Here is a 19064-nt window from a genome sequence, read left to right on the forward strand (position 1 = left end):
TAGGTTAAATCAGCCTTGCAAAATTGTTGTGAAAATGTACCAGCCTAAGTGTACAAATTGATTTGCTCACTGTTTGCCGTGTTGTTTGATATTGAGGGGAGGAAAAATACATTAACCAAGTTAGTAGAATTTTCCTAGGCTGGCACAAACTATTGGCCAATGAGGTTAGATGGTACCATTTCATGTGAACTCTGAGTTGTGAAACATTGGTAGGACAGCATGATGAAGATTATGCTAGCACTGCCTGTTGAATCTTTTCTGTGGCAAAATAGGACTACTGTCTCCGGAGAGGACAATCCAGTGCCCTTCCCAAACCTACAAATTAAGGTTACTCTTTTTGTAAGTTTGCTAAAGAAATAGTTTCTGCATCCATGTAACAATTGTAAAAAACTTTCAGCTTGTTCAGACTTGGTTTTTTTTATACACAAAATGTCATTGTTTGAAAAGAGATTTTGTTCATTTAATGTAGTTTCACATGCTAACAATTTGTGTAAGGAGGAGAGTAATGTGGGGAAACTAAGCAGGGGAAGGAACATTTTGGTTGTATACCAGGAAAAATCCTAATGGCAATAAACTATTAGAATGGGATACTCTTCCAAGAGGAATAGAGGTGAAAAACCTGTCACTTGGGTCACAAAAAACAAGACTGGGTAATGCAAAAGAAATATACTGTAAGTAACAATCTTGCTTTTGATCCCCACGGAAATGGACTAATGTCTCTTGGGGAAAATGGGCTAGATGACCTAATCAGTATTTTCAGCAGTTTCCTATAATATTATGCAGGGTAGATTCATTTAAATCAAAACATTTTAAATCACTGATTTTTAATTATGATTTAAGTCCACAAGCAGGAATTTAAGTTGATTTAAGTAACTGATTTTAACTGTTTTGCATTTGTATTTTTTAGTTGTTTTATTTAAGCTGATTTGGTTGGTTTGATTTATTAAACCATTAAAATACATTAATTTGCAACTACATATTGCCTTTTACACTACATTTGAAGCTCCTTTTGGTTAACCAGAAAGGTACATTATATCTATACACATTTATTTAAACAATTATGTAGCTTTAATTACATTTATTTAAATTATTTTCTTTATTATATTAGAAAATGGTGAATGATGAATTTTATTTACTAGATTAATTTCTTGTGATTTGTGTCAGGCTCTGTTTGGATGGAAATATAATTCAAAATGCACAAAAACAGTATTTTAGTTTTATTAAATAGTACTCTTCAATGTGCTGGATACATAGAAGAAAAGTTTATCAGAACATGTTCTGCATTTAAAACCAAGTAACTTATTAAACGAAGTACCTAATTAGCATATTGAATTAGTTGTTTCTGATCATCATTCCTTGAGGATTTTAGAACTGGTACACCTCATCCTCTCACAGTTCACACCTAGTTTTATTTATAGTTTGGAAGAGGAAAACAAACTTTTCTGCTTTTTCAACTCCAGTTGGTTTCTTAATTGTGAATGAACTAGCCATTGGACTGAACTAGTTGAATAAACTGAACTGAAGATTATTATTATTATTATTATTATTATTTATTCTCTCTGCACTTGCAGAAGACACTACTGCAGTCAGAAGCTGGTTTAGCACTTCAGCAAACTCTGGTTCCCAGTGCATAGCCACTGACTTCCACCTGTTCAATGACTTTCTTTAAAAATTGGCAGTGAACATGTACTGCTTCATATCTTTTTGTATTTCATTTAAATGATTATAATAAGCTTAGACCTTAACATAGGCTGTCAATTTCAAATTTAATTTTAAATGGATGTATTTTTCTATATTGAATTTAAATGAAACTGATTTTTAATCAAATTTTTATCCATTGTGTTATGAAATAATCGATGCAAGGATAATTCTGAGTTTTGCTAATAGGAATATATGTGAACCAAGAAAGGATACCACTATACTTTTTGCAGCGACTGAGGGAAATTCACTAAGTACAGCATCTAGTTTTGAGCACCTCAAAAATTAGAGAAAATTCAGAGGAGAGCACAAATGATGATTGGAAAATAAGAACTGATAAGATGGGTTAAGATAACTAGGATATTGGGTTTCCAGTCTTTACGTGAAATACATACATGGTTGGAGGAAAGTGGTAATGTTTCCCTGTCCTCTGGCAATCCCTCAGTATAGCTATGTATAATTTATTTAGCGCTGAGAATTTTTATCTGGCTCCTCCCCACCTTTCATTGTCATTGACTTCAGTGGATAGATGACCTCATTCTCCAATGCATATTATGGAGCATAAAACTGAGTTATTGTGAGTTTAAACCCTCCCAAAATGTAAGTTCATGTTTGTTTTACTAGTAGTAATAGTAATAGATGAACTACATCTCTATTAACAGTCCTGTTGTTTATAATCTAACTTCATATTAAGGCTAGAAATATACTGGATTAGAAATGGAATATTAGTTATTACTGTAAACTCACATGCTTAAAGCTTCTTGTATTAATGGGTATAATACACATCCAGTGTCACTAAAATAATGACTGTTAATTGTTGGTTTGAAGGGGAGGGTAAATGTAATTGTGAGGTGTTTTTAAAACTCCTATATGTATTTCTGATTCCAGTGGGAAGAATCTTTAGATGAATATGCCCCACTCAGTTTCTGGGAACCCCTTTGATTAACTAAATGTCCAAAAATGGCAGTTTTCCAAAGATACAAAAACTTGATGTGAACTTTCTTGCTTTCCCCTACTTGTACTACCCTTAGTGTAGTCGGACTTGAAAAAAATGCTATTTCTGGGACAAGAGGCAGCTAGGATAGGTGACTTAGATGAAGAGTCATATTGCCTGTAAGACCAACAAATTGAAGATCAGGCTGTTGTATGTTTTTGCTGAATAACCTGGGTCTTGACTAAAGCAGTTTTACAGTTAAGTGCATAGAAATTTAACAAAACTTATGCTCTGCTGCTTTGATTTTAGAGCAGAAGTGAAAGTGAACCATCTTGTCAATTTCTTGCTGCTTCAGTGGGTGCTCTGATCAGGATCTGGGTCATTGGACACATCTGGGTGTTCAGTGTGGTATGGAGTATGTAGCTCTAAATCTGCCAAAAAAGAAACTACAGTGATGGAAAGGAGGCAAAGGTAGGTAGGACAGAGAGTGGGACTTGAGTGATGTAGAAACAGAGACTAGAAAATTGTCCTTGTCAGCATCTATTTTAAAGCACTTGAGAGAATCTCCTTTTAAGAAGTTGACACTCTTGCTTCTCATACAAGTTATCCAACAAGTCCTCCAAAAAATAAAGAAAGCAAGTCTTTATATTTCTAATATTTCTAAGGTATAAACATCTAATTTAAAGATATATTTGGCCACAGAATATTTCTAACTGCATGTAAAAGTAACATATCTAACAAAAAAGGTTTAGTAGTTGAAGTACAGTAATTGAATTAGCATATATTAGGTGCTTAGATACCAGTGCCAGAGTAGTTGGTGTGATAAGAATTAGTAAATATTAAGTAAATACTATTTTGTATGCGCTTTTTAGAATTACCTGTTACTTTTAACATCCTCTTCTAAGGAACAAATGAACAGATTGGCAAATTGCATAGCCGTTACTTTGCAAATACATATTGAGTAAATGCTGTGCATCTTCCAGCAGGAAATTAGTCTAGCGTAGTTTGGTATACAGGGAATGCAGTTTGACATTTGGAACAAAAGTGTACTTAATCTTTGTAATTAGATGTAATGATTATATTATTTGTATCATGAGGTGTAATTTACAGACAGACAGAAGTCCAGATAAGGGTAACAGATTGGTCCTTTAAATTAGCTTTTTGACTGTCTTGTCCTCAAATTAAGATTTTCTTTCCAATAAAATTTTATTAATTATTTTAAAGAACAAAATGGTCAGTTTACAAGACTAATATTTCGACAGAACAACTTCGTAAATAAGACTTCTCATGACTGAGGATTTTTTTTTTTTTTTAAGTATTTGTAGGATTTGGAAAGGAAGAAGATTGCCCTGGTAAAGTGATGCTAAACCTATCTTAACCAGACATAGGTATATTGCCCTAGTGTAAGAGACCTATATCTATTGACAGCTGGTACACTGCTCCTGCATGCATGCTGCTGTGCTTAAGGGAAAGAGGACATTTAAGACAGAGAGAGATCACTTGATCATTGCCTGGTACACTCCCTTTGGGGCACCTGGCATTGGCCACTGTCTGTAGACAGGATACTGGGCTAGATGGACCTTTGGTCTGACCCGGTACGGGTCTTATGTTCTTGTGACAGTTTTGCATGCCCCATATTCTGGGTTTGCTATGCGCTGGTTTGATACTGTGATACATCCTTCATCCTGAATTGGGTTTTTGCACTGTGCTTTAACCTAGGATTGGGAGCCAATGAGATATTAAATGATCAGGTATTTGAAAACTTAATATTTCCTTCTCCCAAATAGTAAATGACAAAAAGTATTATATTGATTCCAATCACAGGAAATCTTAATAAATTAAAATCCAATGGAACTGCTTTGGTTATGGGGGTTGGAATGGTATCAGTGGAGCTAGACCATGTTAATTTGAATCAGCTTGCAAACTCACTTTATTGTTCGGGAGGGGATTGTATTGACTTCAAATTAACAAATCAAATGTTCGTCCATGTAAATATGCACACTGGAGTCTTTATCTGCTTTCTAAATTTAGATATTTAATAAATGAAAGCAGGAATTACTGGAGTTGATTCATATACTAGCTGACCTTTGAGAAGTAGTCTGCATTTTTAAAATTTCCGTCAAAGACAAAATTTGGGTAGCTGTAAACTACAAAAGATTACCTTGCTTGTCAACTTCTTTAGGATGATAGTTGAAGCATGTTCAGTGCATCTAAATGCAGAAAAATATAATGTCATCTGAAACACATTGTAAAATACACAATTAGATCTGTTGCCAATACTTTCATTTTATTAGTCTTTTCCTTAATATTTTCTTAGTAACATTACTACCAGTTGCAGTAAGATCTAAAGACTCTTATCTTGGAGGATCAGTTGACTAAAGACCATATTGCATATTACAGTATTATTTTAGGTAATTTCTCTCGCCAAGTTACTGCTGCTATTGTATTTCAGTAGGTTTCCAGGCTAAAGTAAAGATGAATCACTCTGGTTATTAGTTGATGGTTGTCTGTCTATGTATTCAGATCAGCGTGGATAAAAATCAGTTTTTTAAATAAATTTTTTTTTTTTTGCTTAAGTTGAATATTTTTGATTTAAACTAAAACCAGATTCATTTGAAAAAAAAAAACTACTTAAAACTAAATTTGAAAAAGCTGACCTATGTTAAGGCCGTAATGTATTATCTATTAGACATTTAAATTAAATTTAAAAAAATATTAAGCAGTACATGTTTACTGCCAAGTTTCAAAGAAAGTCAAACCACTGAACTGGTGGAAATCTGGAGCTTAAGCACCTGAAAGTGGAGTTCTTTGAACTGCTAAACCAGATTTTGATTGCATTAGCTTCTTCTGCAGGTACAGAAGAGAATATTTTCTTCATTTCTGTTTATTTTATTACTTCACTTCATTCAAAATTAAGAAACCAATTAGTAGCTGAAAAAGCAGGAAAGTTTGTTTCGTCTTCCAATCTGAATAAAAACTAGGTGCAAGAGGATGGAGGTGTACTTGTTCCAAAATCTTGAGGGAATAATGATCAGAAACAATCAGTTCAATTAATTTAATTATAAACTTCCTTTGTTTAATAAATTATTTAATTTTAAATGTAAAACATGTTTTGATAAACTTTTCTTCTTCCGTATCTAGCACATTTATTTAATAAAAAGAATTGTGTATTTTAATTGTATTTGAATTTCCATCCAAACAGAGCTTGACACTAATCAGAAGTAAAAAAAAAAATTGCCATCTAGTAAATAGTTAAGCTATATAATTGCTTAAAGAAATGTGTATTCATATAGTATATCCTCCTGGTTAGCAAGAAGAAGCATCAAATTTAGTGTTAAGGCAGTGTGTGTGCAAATCGGATATTTTAATGCTTACCAACCAATTAGAATATACCTGTCTTTAGGAAAATAACTAAAAAATACAAATGCAAAACTGAATTAAAATCAAAGATTAAAATCATGCTTTCCTGCTTGCTACTTTTAATCCATAATTAAAATTGGTGATTTCAATAGCTTTGATTTAACTCCACAGTCTTTCTAAGTGTCTGGAAAAATGGCATTGTTTCCTTTGGCTAAATATTTATCTAATCTTTTCTGTATTGGTTTTTCTAGATTAAAAAAAGGAGATTTATTCTCACTGTACTATTCCTACAGCTAAAGTATGAAAGCACTATACTTAAGGTCAATATTAATAGCCAAAAGCAATTAAAATATTAGTTGAATTGATAGGTGAGAGAGATACCCCAGTGGTTTCAGACCAGCAGCTCTTAAGAATCATAGAATATTAGGGTTGGAAGGGACCTCAGGAGGTCATCTAGTCCAACCCCCCTGCTCAAAGCAGGACCAATCCCCAGATAGATTTTTGCCCCAGATCCCTAAATGGCCCCCTCAGGGATTGAACTCACAACCCTGGGTTTAACAGGCCAATGCTCAAACCACTGAGCTATCCCTTCTCCCTCTTTATAACCTATAACACAGATATGTGTTCCACAGTCTGTTCATTCATTTACTATAGAAGACATGTCAGAATTTCCAGTAGTACAATTTTAATTGTATGGTGGTGGAATGGGAGAACACGGAAGTTTGCAGGCCGCTAAAGAAACTTAGGTGGGGAAAAGGCTATCAAAGATAGTGAAGTGAGCATTAGCAATCTATGTTGCAAAATGGTGCTATGAGTATAAGTGTATTTTCTTTAACTGAAGTATTTTTCTTTAAGATGGAATGGTCAGATACAAACTGCTTCAAAATCTGTTTAGAATAGAGCAAGTTTTCATTGACTGTGTACATTATTTTGCACCGAGTTCCTGTTGGAACAGATCTTACAGGATAACAGGTGTGGGTAGTTGAAACACTGGTCCGCAACAGGCTTCCTAAATCATTCTTCACTGCTTAACTTTCGGAGAGGAAAATGTAAGTAAACTTCAAATCATAGGTATTCAGTAAGCTTTATTCTGTGCTTAGGAGTGGAGTATGATCTGAATAGTTAAAGGATAAATTATTGGAGGACCATTATTTAAATAGGTATCCATACATCTAATTTAAAATGTTATATTATTGAAATACAACTTTAGAAGGTCTAGCATGTAATCCCATTTAGAACGATGTATAATAACTCTTTTCCATAAAGATTTCACGTGTGCTGTGGCTCATTTTAAGGTACTTAACATCTGATACTTTAGGTTTTAGACTCTTATAAATGCTAACTAGACTTGTTTTGAGAGTTAAAAAGTATCTAAAATGAGTGACAGACATAGATGATCCTCTGATAGCTGAACTACAATCAGCAGCAAATTAATACCCAAGTAAAAATGTACTGCAATAAAAATGAGATTGTATGCTGCATGTACAACTTAAAAAAATCTCATTAACACATTGATTTGGAAAAAGCTAACTGAAAGTCTGGCTTTGTGATAGGGAGGTGAAGATTATGCTGCTGCAGGAAAGCATGGCAGCATTTACTTTTTGCTGCTTTTGAGGTAAAAACTGTTGAGCCAAGACTGATGCAGGGAGGAAGCTAGTTACTTTGGATCAAAGAATATAGATGTGACGCACTTTCTGACTTTCCTCTCTTGGTGGTAGCATGTTTCCTGGAATCTTAAATTCCAGAAGTGTTTGTGGAAGATATTCCCCCTCCCCCTCAGTATACTGGGGCTCCAGTTTCCTATAGAGGATTACATAGGGAAGCTGCATTGTCTCTGCTGCAAAGGATTATGAGGGGTAGGATGAAATGGGGGGCTTCTGTTGATGGCACTGCTGTCCAAGAAAATTAAACCAAGGTCAGGGGTTTTAGGGGAATGTGAAAGGGATGAAGATTCTACCACCACTTGTCCCGTGTGGGGAAGGAAAAATTTCTGGCTACTAGAAGCAGAATAACTATTTGACCAGAATTTGGCAGTGAGCACAGCTAAGGAAAATTGCTGAGGCTGAGAAGAAGGAAATATCTTTGTCGTTCAAAGGTCCACAGATCTGTTAGAATGGGTGCATCAGCTTGATTTCAGCTTGAGGACAGAGACAAATGTATCTGCCGCTGGCGGGAAGGGAATGTCCTGTTCCCTGAATTCCCTCCAGGCTTACCTGCCTACCGTGGTGATCTAGCCAGACCTTGCTGCTGCAGAATTTTTGAGAGGAAATTCCAAACTTTGTTCAAATTTCTAACGATTTGGGACAACATTTGTCATCTAATTCCTAGCTGTGCCCAGTAGATTTGTGTTTAAGGAAGATTGTCTCCTCAGCACTGCTTCCCCTTTTCAGGCATTTCCAGCAGCTGGTGCCCCTTCAGGGAACGAGCTAGGCTGGAAAAGGCCAGAGGCAAAAAGAAATCTCTCTCTCCTGGAGCTCAGCCTGTTCTATGGACAGCACATAGTTCCCCCTCACAGCCTAGACTGAGTTGGGTCACCCAATTCTTTGCTCTTGGGCAGGATTGGGGAAAACTGGCTTCAGAGGCAAGCAGCTCCTTCTCATCACCATGAAGGGAGTGCTGCCAATGTGTCTATGGGAGGATCATGCTTATAATAATTCCATAGAGCCTCCAACAGCAGCTATGCTCTTGACTGGTCAGTCGCTGCCTCCCCTCAGGCTGCCAATGGAAGACAGTAGATACAGCATGGATAACTGCCACCACCGTAGAATGTGATAAGGGGCCTTTTGGCCCAACTCCCTCCCCCTAATCCATCTCTGTAACAGACCTGCTGGGGTTCTCTGTGATATCCCAGGCTGGGTCTTGCTGGAGAAATGCAGAGCCCTACTCCATGTAGTAGAGAGGGGTTCCGTTTCTGCAGACTTCATTCTGAATTCCAGACCAGTAACTTCTTTGAGAAATCAGTGAGTAGATACAGTAAGCCCAGTATCTTTGTGGCTTGGGGGGAACATTCAAGCTTAGTTGTAGGAAGACAGCTGTAGGAAGAAGAAAGAGAAGGGAACAGACCTGGGGGAGGGAGGAAGGGGGGAGGGGGGACTCTTTTGGTATTTTTTAACTAAATGGCACAACTAATCAAATTTGTGTTTTTAATTTGAAAGGATTGACAATACTAAAATTTAGTAGGGAAGCAGGCAGAACTATGTTGGTGTTGGTTTTTTCACTTATAGAAAATTTCATGCATTTTTTTCCTGTTTCAGTACCATCTGCAAGACACTGCTTTCTCCTTATTCAGTGCAATAATTGTCAATATAGGTGTGTTTAGTTACTTGTTAGACTCAAACGTGAGTAAAATAAGATTTCAGAACTTAATCTGGATTGTAGTCAGTCATTACCATTTTAATACAAATATGTATGCTTTTTCTGTTAAGAGTTAGCCATGTTGCTTTATATATAAACCATACTGAAACAATTTTAAAAAATTGATTTTGGGACAATTGATAAAATATACTTGAAGTTAGGCAAAAATCCATATTTATCATGATTCCTAAAATACTGGGGAAAATATGGTAAACTTATTTAAGTCCCTTTTATCAGAAAATGTGAAGTCTTTCTTGTATATTAAATGTTTGTGGTATTTAGTTAAATAATTCTGGTATTTAGAGAACCAAAACTGCCTGTGGTTATCACACCTGTAGTATGGTGGTCACGTTCTAGTTTCAGTGATAGTTAGGGACTTGGTTAAAAGAGGCTTCACATACTGAGAAAAATTTTCTAAAATATTTTATTGTAGGAACATGCTTTACAAAACTCCAGTTTGTCTCTACTTCTAGTATGTTGGAGAAAGCATGATACTGAGATATAAGAGTAAATTACAGCGAGAACATTTTAGGCTATGCCTTGGAGGCACTTAAATGAGCTCCCAACTACATAATAATTGTGGCAGTTGCATACAGATGTGCTCATGGCTTATTGCCAGTAATATGGCTACTTCGTTTAGAAAAAATTGAGTTTATGCCTTGTCCTTAATTCTGCTTAATAAAAGTATGAAGAAAATACTACTCTTTAAAATAGCATACTTTTTCTTCTAAGGATCCCTGTACCATTTGACTCTTGTGGCCCCAGATGACCAGAATCCCTTTCAGCCACAATTTGTGGCCCCACAGGCATTTTCAATTCACTTTATCATTATTAATGTATTGCATACAACATGCAAGGCGCTTTACAAACAAAAAGACCCAGTCCACCAGGCTTATAATATGACTGGGGGGTCAAGGTGGTAATGGCGATGGTAATGTTCTAATAGCACAATTATTTTTGATGTACGATATATAGGTTGTCTGTTCTGTTCTAAAACTAAATATCACATTGGGATCCAGCTTGCAGATCTTTGGGTAAAATGTGCTTCTCAATGAGTGTATGGGACCTAGCTAGTGTAGATTTAGACACAAACTATTGCCTTCTCTGCTAGATGTTGCTTTTGATATTTTCAGTAATTTACCGTAATGGAATTTCAAAATTACACAGTTAAAACAATAGCCGGGGTACCAAAATGTAGTAATAGGCTTATTCTCTCTCTCTCCCCCCCCTCCCCCCATTAAACTATTATTTGGTCACTCCATTTTATTAAATATAGTAATCTTATTTTTTTGTAGGAAAATTGCTGAAGTGTGGACTGCTGCCTTGATACTGTAAATCTGCAATAAAGGTGGCAATGTCGAGAGTCCCCACCCCTCCACCACCTGGAGAGATGTCCAGTGGACCTGTGGCCGAAAGCTGGTGTTACACACAGGTAACTTATACAAACTTCAGTGACTGGGTTTTTCTTTTCACAAGATCAGTCTAGACAAATTTTTCTTATAACAGTTTGAACAGTGCTGACAATTCAACTAGTTCTCATTGGTTGCAGTTACCTATATGACAAGTGAGTTAAAAACTGAAGTATCAAATTGAAGTAATTTTCTACATCTTTTGTTCAGGTTAAAGTAGTAAAATTTTCCTACATGTGGACCATTAATAACTTCAGTTTTTGCCGAGAAGAAATGGGTGAAGTTTTAAAGAGTTCTACATTTTCATCAGGGCCAAATGACAAAATGAAGTGGTAAGATCTCTTATTTTTGTCAATTGCTTGTGGTCCCTTTAACTTAAGGGGTTGAAAAGTTAAGTAACATATTACACACTGAATCAAGAGAAGTTTCTGAAAGGCTTATAACACTGAGTATCTACTGTTTTTCAGATAAGTCATGGTTACAGCAACCATAAAAGGGGAGGGAAATACAAGGGCAACATTAACTTGTTGGTGTACATCATCATGATGTATTATCAAAATGTTTCTAAATTTGTTCTGTCCAATTTAAAATTTAGTCCTTTACATTTGTTTCAGGTGCCTGAGAGTAAACCCAAAGGGTTTAGATGATGAAAGCAAAGACTACCTGTCATTATATTTGCTTTTAGTCAGTTGTCCAAAAAGTGAAGTCAGAGCAAAATTCAAATTTTCTCTTCTGAATGCTAAAAGAGAAGAAACAAAAGCAATGGGTAAGTGGAATTACAAATGGTGTAATGCAGGCTTTTAAGGAAATCCCCATGAAATTAAACTCTGAAATGAACTTACTTTCTCTTTTAAAATAGAGAATTAAACACTGAGGCAAACTTTAAAGTATCTAATGTTTAAGATCCTCATATGATCTTCATTCAGTATTTAAAAAAAAAACTTATTTCGTATTTTGTACCTCTATGAACATTGAGCTAACCTCGTAAATTATAATAGATTGCTAACCACAGTCATTTCAGATTCAATCTTTATTCTGTTTTCTGGCTCTTGTAGTGGGTTCTGTTTTATGTTACCCTAATTTTGTTTCTTTTTAAAGAGGATTTATTAACTTATTGTTGATCATATGCTGACACTTGCTGATCGATTTCCATATTAATTACGTTGAAATACTTTTTATTGGCATCTCTTTACACGCGTGTAGAAAACGCTAAACTTTGGTCTACTTCTTCCCAGTTGCAGTATAGTCAGTCCCAAGCTTTCAGAAATCATGAGCCAGGTCCCCAAAAGATCATGAGATTAAAAAAGAAAAAAAATGGGGTTCTTCGTATATATGCCTTCTTGCTTTTGAGCCTTTGGTTTCATGTTTTCAAATTTTTCTCTCACAGGATGAGGTCTAGAAACTTTTTTTTTACATGAAAGTTCAGATTCTCCTGTAACTACATGATTCAAGGAGCTGGAGTGCTTAAGAAAAACACCAAATATGATGAGACTGTGCAGCAATGCAGTTAGTTAACTGTTTAAATGTTTAGACACTCAAAAATGATGTCTGCACAGGTTGGCAGATCTCTGGATGGGAAATTCAGAGCACACCAGAACCACTGGGCTTACTTGAATTTTTGGGTCTTTATTGTTTTCTATCTCAGGATGATCCAGACTCCTCAGGCTATACCTCCTGTAATTTCTCACCTTACATAACTACACCTGTGTGCATTACTTAAATAATTTCCAAAAACAGAACACAGGCCCCAAATAATACAACATGGAACCCTGTACAGATGTGCGTTGGGGTAACATTATAATATGCAAATTATATGCCTGCCAGAGCTAGTTCTTCCTCTCCTGTCTACCATAGGCGGAAACAACATATTCCATCCCTTTAAGCCTTCTAGTTTACTCCTGTATGTGTTGACAGGATAACATTCTTTATTTAGTTTAATACAATCTCCCTATCCATTCATGCAATTAATTAAAGGTGTAGTTCATGATGTCTAAAAGATGTCTCCATTTCAAATAAGAAGTGAAGAGGGATCATATGTTAGAGAGCTATTACTTTTCACTCACTCTTTATTTTAAACACTGACAAGCAAGAAATGCTGAAGCCAGTGTTTTGGGTTTTTTACTCTAGTTTGAAAATCAGAAATAAGCAAACTTCCCACCCCTTGCAGTTTTTGTAGTGGCAACTCTTAAGTTTAGAGTCCACAGCTGACACACTTTTGGGCCCTATGGTCGAATACCTGTACTCTTGAATCTTGTTTTCATTGCCTTTCTAATTATTTTTTTTAGGTTCCTATTGGCTCCTGAATCTGGAGCTGCTTTATTTTTATTTAACCTTAGCCATCCTTTTGTGTTGTATTTATCCAAGCTCTAGGCATCCATTATGTTGACTAAAGATGCAGAGCCCTGTCCACAATTCTCCTTGACATGAAGGGAATTGTGCGTGGAATGGATAAAGAACTGATCCTTTAATTTTTTAAATTCTAGTGAAGTAACTATTTTCATGTTGCTTTACTTCTCTAAAAAGCAACAAAGAGTTCTGTGGCACCTTATAGACTAACAGACGTATTGGAGCATAAGCTTTCGAGGGTGAATACCACTTCGTCAGACGCATGTGGTGGAAATTTCCAGAGGCAGGTATAAATATGCAGCCAGAATCAGTCTGGAGATAACAAGGCCAGTTCAATCAGGGAGGATGAGGTCCTCTTCTAGCAGTTGAGGTGTGAAAACCAAGGGAGGAGAGGTGCCACAGGACTCTTTGTTGCTTTTTACTGATCCAGACTAACATGGCTACCCCTCTGATACTTTACTTCTCCGGTATTGTAAACCCCTAACAAACTGCTGTGTTTTCAGTTTAATTTTGGTTGCTGATTTTATGTAGATAGCTTTCTAATTTTAACTTATGAAGTTGGCGGTTATTGCTAGGCTGATTCTAGAGATATTTAATTTGAACACCCTTTGTTTTCCTCTTTCTGGAAGTTATTTTGTGATTGAAGTTTTACAATGTTATGAGTTTTGAGATGTTGGTCAAGAAGAATCAAAAACATGCCCCAAGGTACCTTAAAGTTGAGAGGATTGACTCTAATCAAAGCAATATAAATCATTGATTTAAATTCTTTAAATCAGCGAGCAGGAAACCTTGATTTAAATGACTTTAATCTTATTTTTCATCTATACTTTTTTGTATTTCCCTAAAGAGAGGGTGAGTTTCATTGGTTGATATCCGTTAAAACATGGTTGACTTACAACTAAATATAGCCATTACACTAAACTTGGTACTTTTTGCTATCCAGGAGGATATGCTATTTATACAAACTTATTTAGGCGATTTTATAGCTTGACATACACTCATTTAGATTCTTGATATTTACATTTTTTTTATTTATGTTAAATGGTGAATGGTGCAAGCTCTCTTTGGATGAAAATTCATTGAAATGCACAAAAACAGCATTTTAAAATCTTTTAGTTAAATAAAACTATTTTAAATGTGCTGGATAGACAAGAAAAAGTATTTTAATAAACCATTTTGCATTTAAAACTAACTGATTTATTAAACAAAGGGAGTATTTTCTGTAGTTACTGAATTGAACTCATAGACTGTAAGGCCAGAAGGAACAAATGTGATCTGATCTGGTCACCGTGTCTAGAACTAGTAGATCTCTTCCTCAGACCTAGTTTTTTTTTTTCATAGATTAGAAGAGGAAAACAAGCTTTTTTGACTTTCAACTCTCAATCAGTTCCTCAACCTTGCATGTACTAATCATTGAACTGAACTACTTGAATAAGCTGAAATGAAGAAAATATTCTCTCTGCACCTGCAGTAGAGGCTACTGCCAAAGGCTAGTTTTTACTCTGGTTCCAGGTGCTTAATCACTGCCTTCCACCAGTTCCATGGTTTGATTTTCTTTAAAACTTGACTACAAACATGTATTGCTTCATATTATTTTTGTATTTAATTTAAATCATGACAATAAGCTTAGGGCTAACATAGGTTCTCATAATTTCAAATTCAATTTAAAGAGTTTTTTTTTTAAATATAATTTACAATTAAATATATTTTAAACTACTTTTATCCACTCTGTTTAACAATATATTATTAAATGGCTAAGAAGGAGGACAACATCTTGCTGCCTGGCAAATCAACAGGTCTGCAGGCGAACTTCCACTATTCTCTTGCCTCTTGAGGCCCAGATTAACATTATACCAGTTGAATTTGCCTCTGCTTCTGTACTCTATGGTAGTGGCTGCTTGACTAGATTTTATAGAATCATACCATAAGTGACGGCAGTTAGTTTTCCCAGTCCATTATATCATGCAATCAATTCTATTGCCGTTTTCAATTTTTCCCATCCAGTGTTGCCACAAAAATAAAATTAACTGCAGAAGAAAGAAATTAGACATTCCTATAACTTTATATTTGAGCTTATTTGTATTCATTAAATTTGACTGACAGTGCTACAGTTTTTTACCTTACCATATTATAAAAGTTACTGAGCTGTCAAATGAAGATAGCTGAAGTAGGAATTGGGCACTTCTTTGTTATAGATGGATTTATTTTGAAAAAAATTCACTAACGATTTCATGTCGGCACAGTTCTGAGAAGGCTTCTCCACATACAAACTATAAAAGTTTCCGTAGGACGTAATTCTTGAAGTATTTTTCAGAATTCCCAGGCATCTCAAAGCTGTTTCTTTTTATCCAAAGAAGGTAAAAATTAACATTTTTCAGTACTAAGCAACAGAGGGTCCTGTGGCACCTTTAAGACTACAGAATTTTTCAGTACTATTGGGTTGGTTTTTGAGTGGAGAGGCAAGTTGTTTTTAAAACAAATCTTGATATTTTTGAAACTGGCTGAGGACCTGCATATGACAAAATGTAACCAAATAAATTGCCAGTTTTGATTATTCTGTATGTCAAGCCTTCTACATCATAATGACCAGACTATTAGTGTTGGCAAATCAACATGACCAGAAGAAAAGGGGGGTGGGGGAGGAACAAGAGGAAGAGATGGATGAGGCATTTCTAGAATAAATAACAGAAAGTGCCAAAGCACAAGACCTGGTAGTAATGGGGGACTTGAACTATTTAGACATGTGTTGGGAAAGTAATACAGCAAAACATAAAATGTCCTGTACATTCTTAGATTGTATTGGGACAACTTCCTGTTTCAAGAAGGTGGTAGCAGGTATCTGGAAGACAACCATATTATCCTTGATTCTGACTAACAGGGTGGAATTGGTTGCAAATCTGAAGGGTGACTGCAATTTGGGTGAAAGTGATCATGAACTAATAGATTTCATGATTCTGAGAAAAGGTAGACGGGAGAACATCAGAATAAGGACAATGTTTAAAAAAAAAAAAATCAGAGTAGTAGTGAGTAAAGTCCCAGGGGAAGGAAATGTAGGGATAAAAGGGAGCAGTGTCTCAAGAAGATAACATTAAGGTGCAATGGGAAACTATCCCTATTCTTCCTGTCTTTCCTGTCAATAGGAAGAGGCTAATATGGTTCCACCAGGAGCTCTTTATTTACCTGAAAATCAGAAAGGAATTCTATATAAATAGGAAACCTGGACAAATTGCTATGGATGAGTAGAAAAGAATAGCACAAGCAAGTAGGTAGAAAATCAGAAAGACGAAGGCACAAAATGAGTTACACCTAGCAAGGGACGTAAAAGGCACTAAGAGGAGGTTCTATAAATATATTAGGAGCAAAAGAAAGATGAAGAAAAGCATAGGTTCTCTTCTTAGTGTGAAAGGAGAGCTAACAATGAGCGACATCAAAAAGGCTGAGGTATTTAATGCCTATTTTGCTTCAGTCTTCACTAAACTGGTAAATTGTGATCAGGTACTTAACACAATTAATATTAACAACAAGGAGCGCAAGCCAAAATAGGGATGTAACAGATTAAAGAATAGTTAGATGTATTCAAATTGACAGGATTCACCATAGGGTCCTTAGAAAAACTTAAGTAATCTTGGTAATGTTAGCAGTTATATTTGAGTTTCCTGGAGGATGGGAGAAGTCCAAGAGGATAGAAGAAAGGTACTATATGTTTGCCTATCTTTAAAAAAGGAAACAAAGCGGAACCAAAGAATTATAGACCCAGTCAGCCTAACTTTGATACCTGGAAAGATACAGGAACAAATTATTGAACAATCAATTTGAAAGCATCTAGAGGATAATAGAGTGATAAATATTAGCCAACTTGGCATGATTTGTTCTTGACAATTCCAAACCAACCAAATTTTTTTCTTTTTGTTTTCTTTTTTTGACAGGGTTACTGGCCTAGTGGAAGGGGAGTGGGCTGGGGCGGGGGGAAGGTATAGACGTGCTATATCTTGATTTCAATAAGGCTTTTGACACAGCGCATATTAACTTCATAAGCAAACTGGAGAAATGTAATCACGATTAAATTACTCTAAGGTGGTTGTGAAACAGATTGAAAGACAGTATTCGAAGCAGTTATCGATGGTTTGCTATTAAACTGAGAGGACATATCTAGTGGGGTCCCACAGGGGTCTGTCCTGGGTTTGGTACTAGTCCATATTTTCCTTAATGTATTAGATAATGAGATAGAGAATATGCTTATAAAATTGGTGGAGAACACCAAGCTGAGGGACGTTGCACACACTTTGGAGGACAGGTTTAGAGTTCAAAACTACCTTGGAAATTGGAGAATTGGTTAGATATCAACAAGATGAAATTGAAGTGTAAAGTATTATGCATAGGAAGGAAAAATTTCCAGTGCACAGCTACAGAATGGGGAATCACTAGCTAAGAAGTAGTACTGCTGAAAAAGGTCTGGGGTTATAGTGGATCACATATTGAATAAGTCAACAATGTGATGCAGTTGCAAAAAAGGCGAGTATAATTCTGTGTTGTATTAAGAGGAGTGTTGTATGTAAGACGTAGAAGGTAATTGTTATGCTCCACTCAGCACTGCTGAGGCCAGTTCTGGGTGCCATACTTCTAGGAAAAATGTGGACAAATTGGAAAGAGTCCAGAGGAGAGGTTGCATGAGCATGTTGTTGGGATTCAAGAAATCGTAAATTCTAGTCCTTGTTCTATTGCTGATTCACTATATAGCCTCTGGCAAGTCACTTGGTTTGTCTGTTTCCCCATATCTGAAATGGGGATTCTAGAGAAAATGTGAAGATGAATAAATGTTTGAGAGACTTTCAGATGCTACAGTGATGAGGACACTAGAAAAGACCATGAAGAAATGAATAACTTTGTATTCAGTGCAGGATTTCAATATTGTTGCAGTAAACAAGACATTGGGCAATGAGGAAAGAAATATTGGAAAAACTGCCTTATGCACTGAATGGGACAGGGTCTTGTGGGGGGGAATAGTATGTGATCATGGAATTAAAAACAGTATAATAATGCTCAAGAGGGGAGAATTCAGGTTGTCCATGGAGCCTTATTTATGGCATTTCCTCACTTTCAAGTGCCTGGCTTTGCAATCTAAATAACTTAGGGTGTTTTGGTATGTAATTTTACATACCAAAGGTTTGATTACTAAAACATTTAGGATGTCTGATACCTAAATAAGATCCAGGTAAGCCTTTTTGGCCATAATGTTTACCAAAGTGAATAACATTGGCTTACATGTACACTGATCTTCAGCGTGTTCAGAATGATAACTAATACCAGGATAAAGTGAAAAGTGGCATTTGGTGGTGTAGGGGTAGAGGTTTCCATGTTTGTGTCTGACTTCAGATCATATGATTGCTTTTCAAACTGCCAGTCCTATAAACTCAATATAGTTATTGAGAGGCAAACAAAGTTCTCTTGTTCATTATTCCCAGTACTACAGGTTCTGCACACCATATTGTGCCTTCATTAACTCATTTACACCTGTGCAATCTTTGACATCAATAGATTTATAATTAAGATTAAAGCTTGCATTACTGTTTTCAAGAGTTTGAAAAATTTTCCTGACCCAAAAGGGAGAGAGTTGAAATCTTGAAAATTCATGAACCAAAATCTAAAAAATTCAAATGATCAGTTGAGACCTCAAAATCCAAACAACTGCTTTTATTGTTTTATATTTGATCATAAAATAATTTTAAAATATCTAAATGAAAGGTCATTTTGACCTGAAAAACAGGACTTTTGTTTTTGTCAAAACAAATTGACAATTTCAAAACTTTTTTTATTTTAAATTCATCAAAACCAACCCTTTCTCACAATTTTGCTTTTGAATAATCAGAGTTGTCTGATTGAAATTTTTTCCCAACCAGCTTGGGCGACTACACAAATTAGCTAGTAGCTAGAGAGGAACTATCTAAATGAATAGTCCTTGATTT

At 35.6% G+C, this 19064-nt stretch overlaps 1 protein-coding gene across 2 annotated transcripts in view; it reads left to right on the forward strand.

The window, feature by feature from the left end:
• SPOPL (speckle type BTB/POZ protein like) overlaps window positions 1–19064 on the forward strand; it is a 64554-nt gene that overhangs the window by 22482 nt on the left and 23008 nt on the right. For both annotated transcript variants that reach the window (XM_005299662.4, XM_005299663.4), the window contains 3 exons: window positions 10642–10778; window positions 10966–11087; window positions 11370–11521. In XM_005299662.4, coding sequence (XP_005299719.1) covers window positions 10701–10778; window positions 10966–11087; window positions 11370–11521 — 352 coding nt within the window. In that variant the 5' untranslated portion in view covers window positions 10642–10700. The remainder of the gene's footprint in view (window positions 1–10641; window positions 10779–10965; window positions 11088–11369; window positions 11522–19064) is intronic.

The sequence above is a fragment of the Chrysemys picta genome, chromosome 11 (genome assembly GCF_011386835.1).
Source record: "Chrysemys picta bellii isolate R12L10 chromosome 11, ASM1138683v2, whole genome shotgun sequence".
Taxonomy (NCBI): Eukaryota; Metazoa; Chordata; order Testudines; family Emydidae; genus Chrysemys; species Chrysemys picta.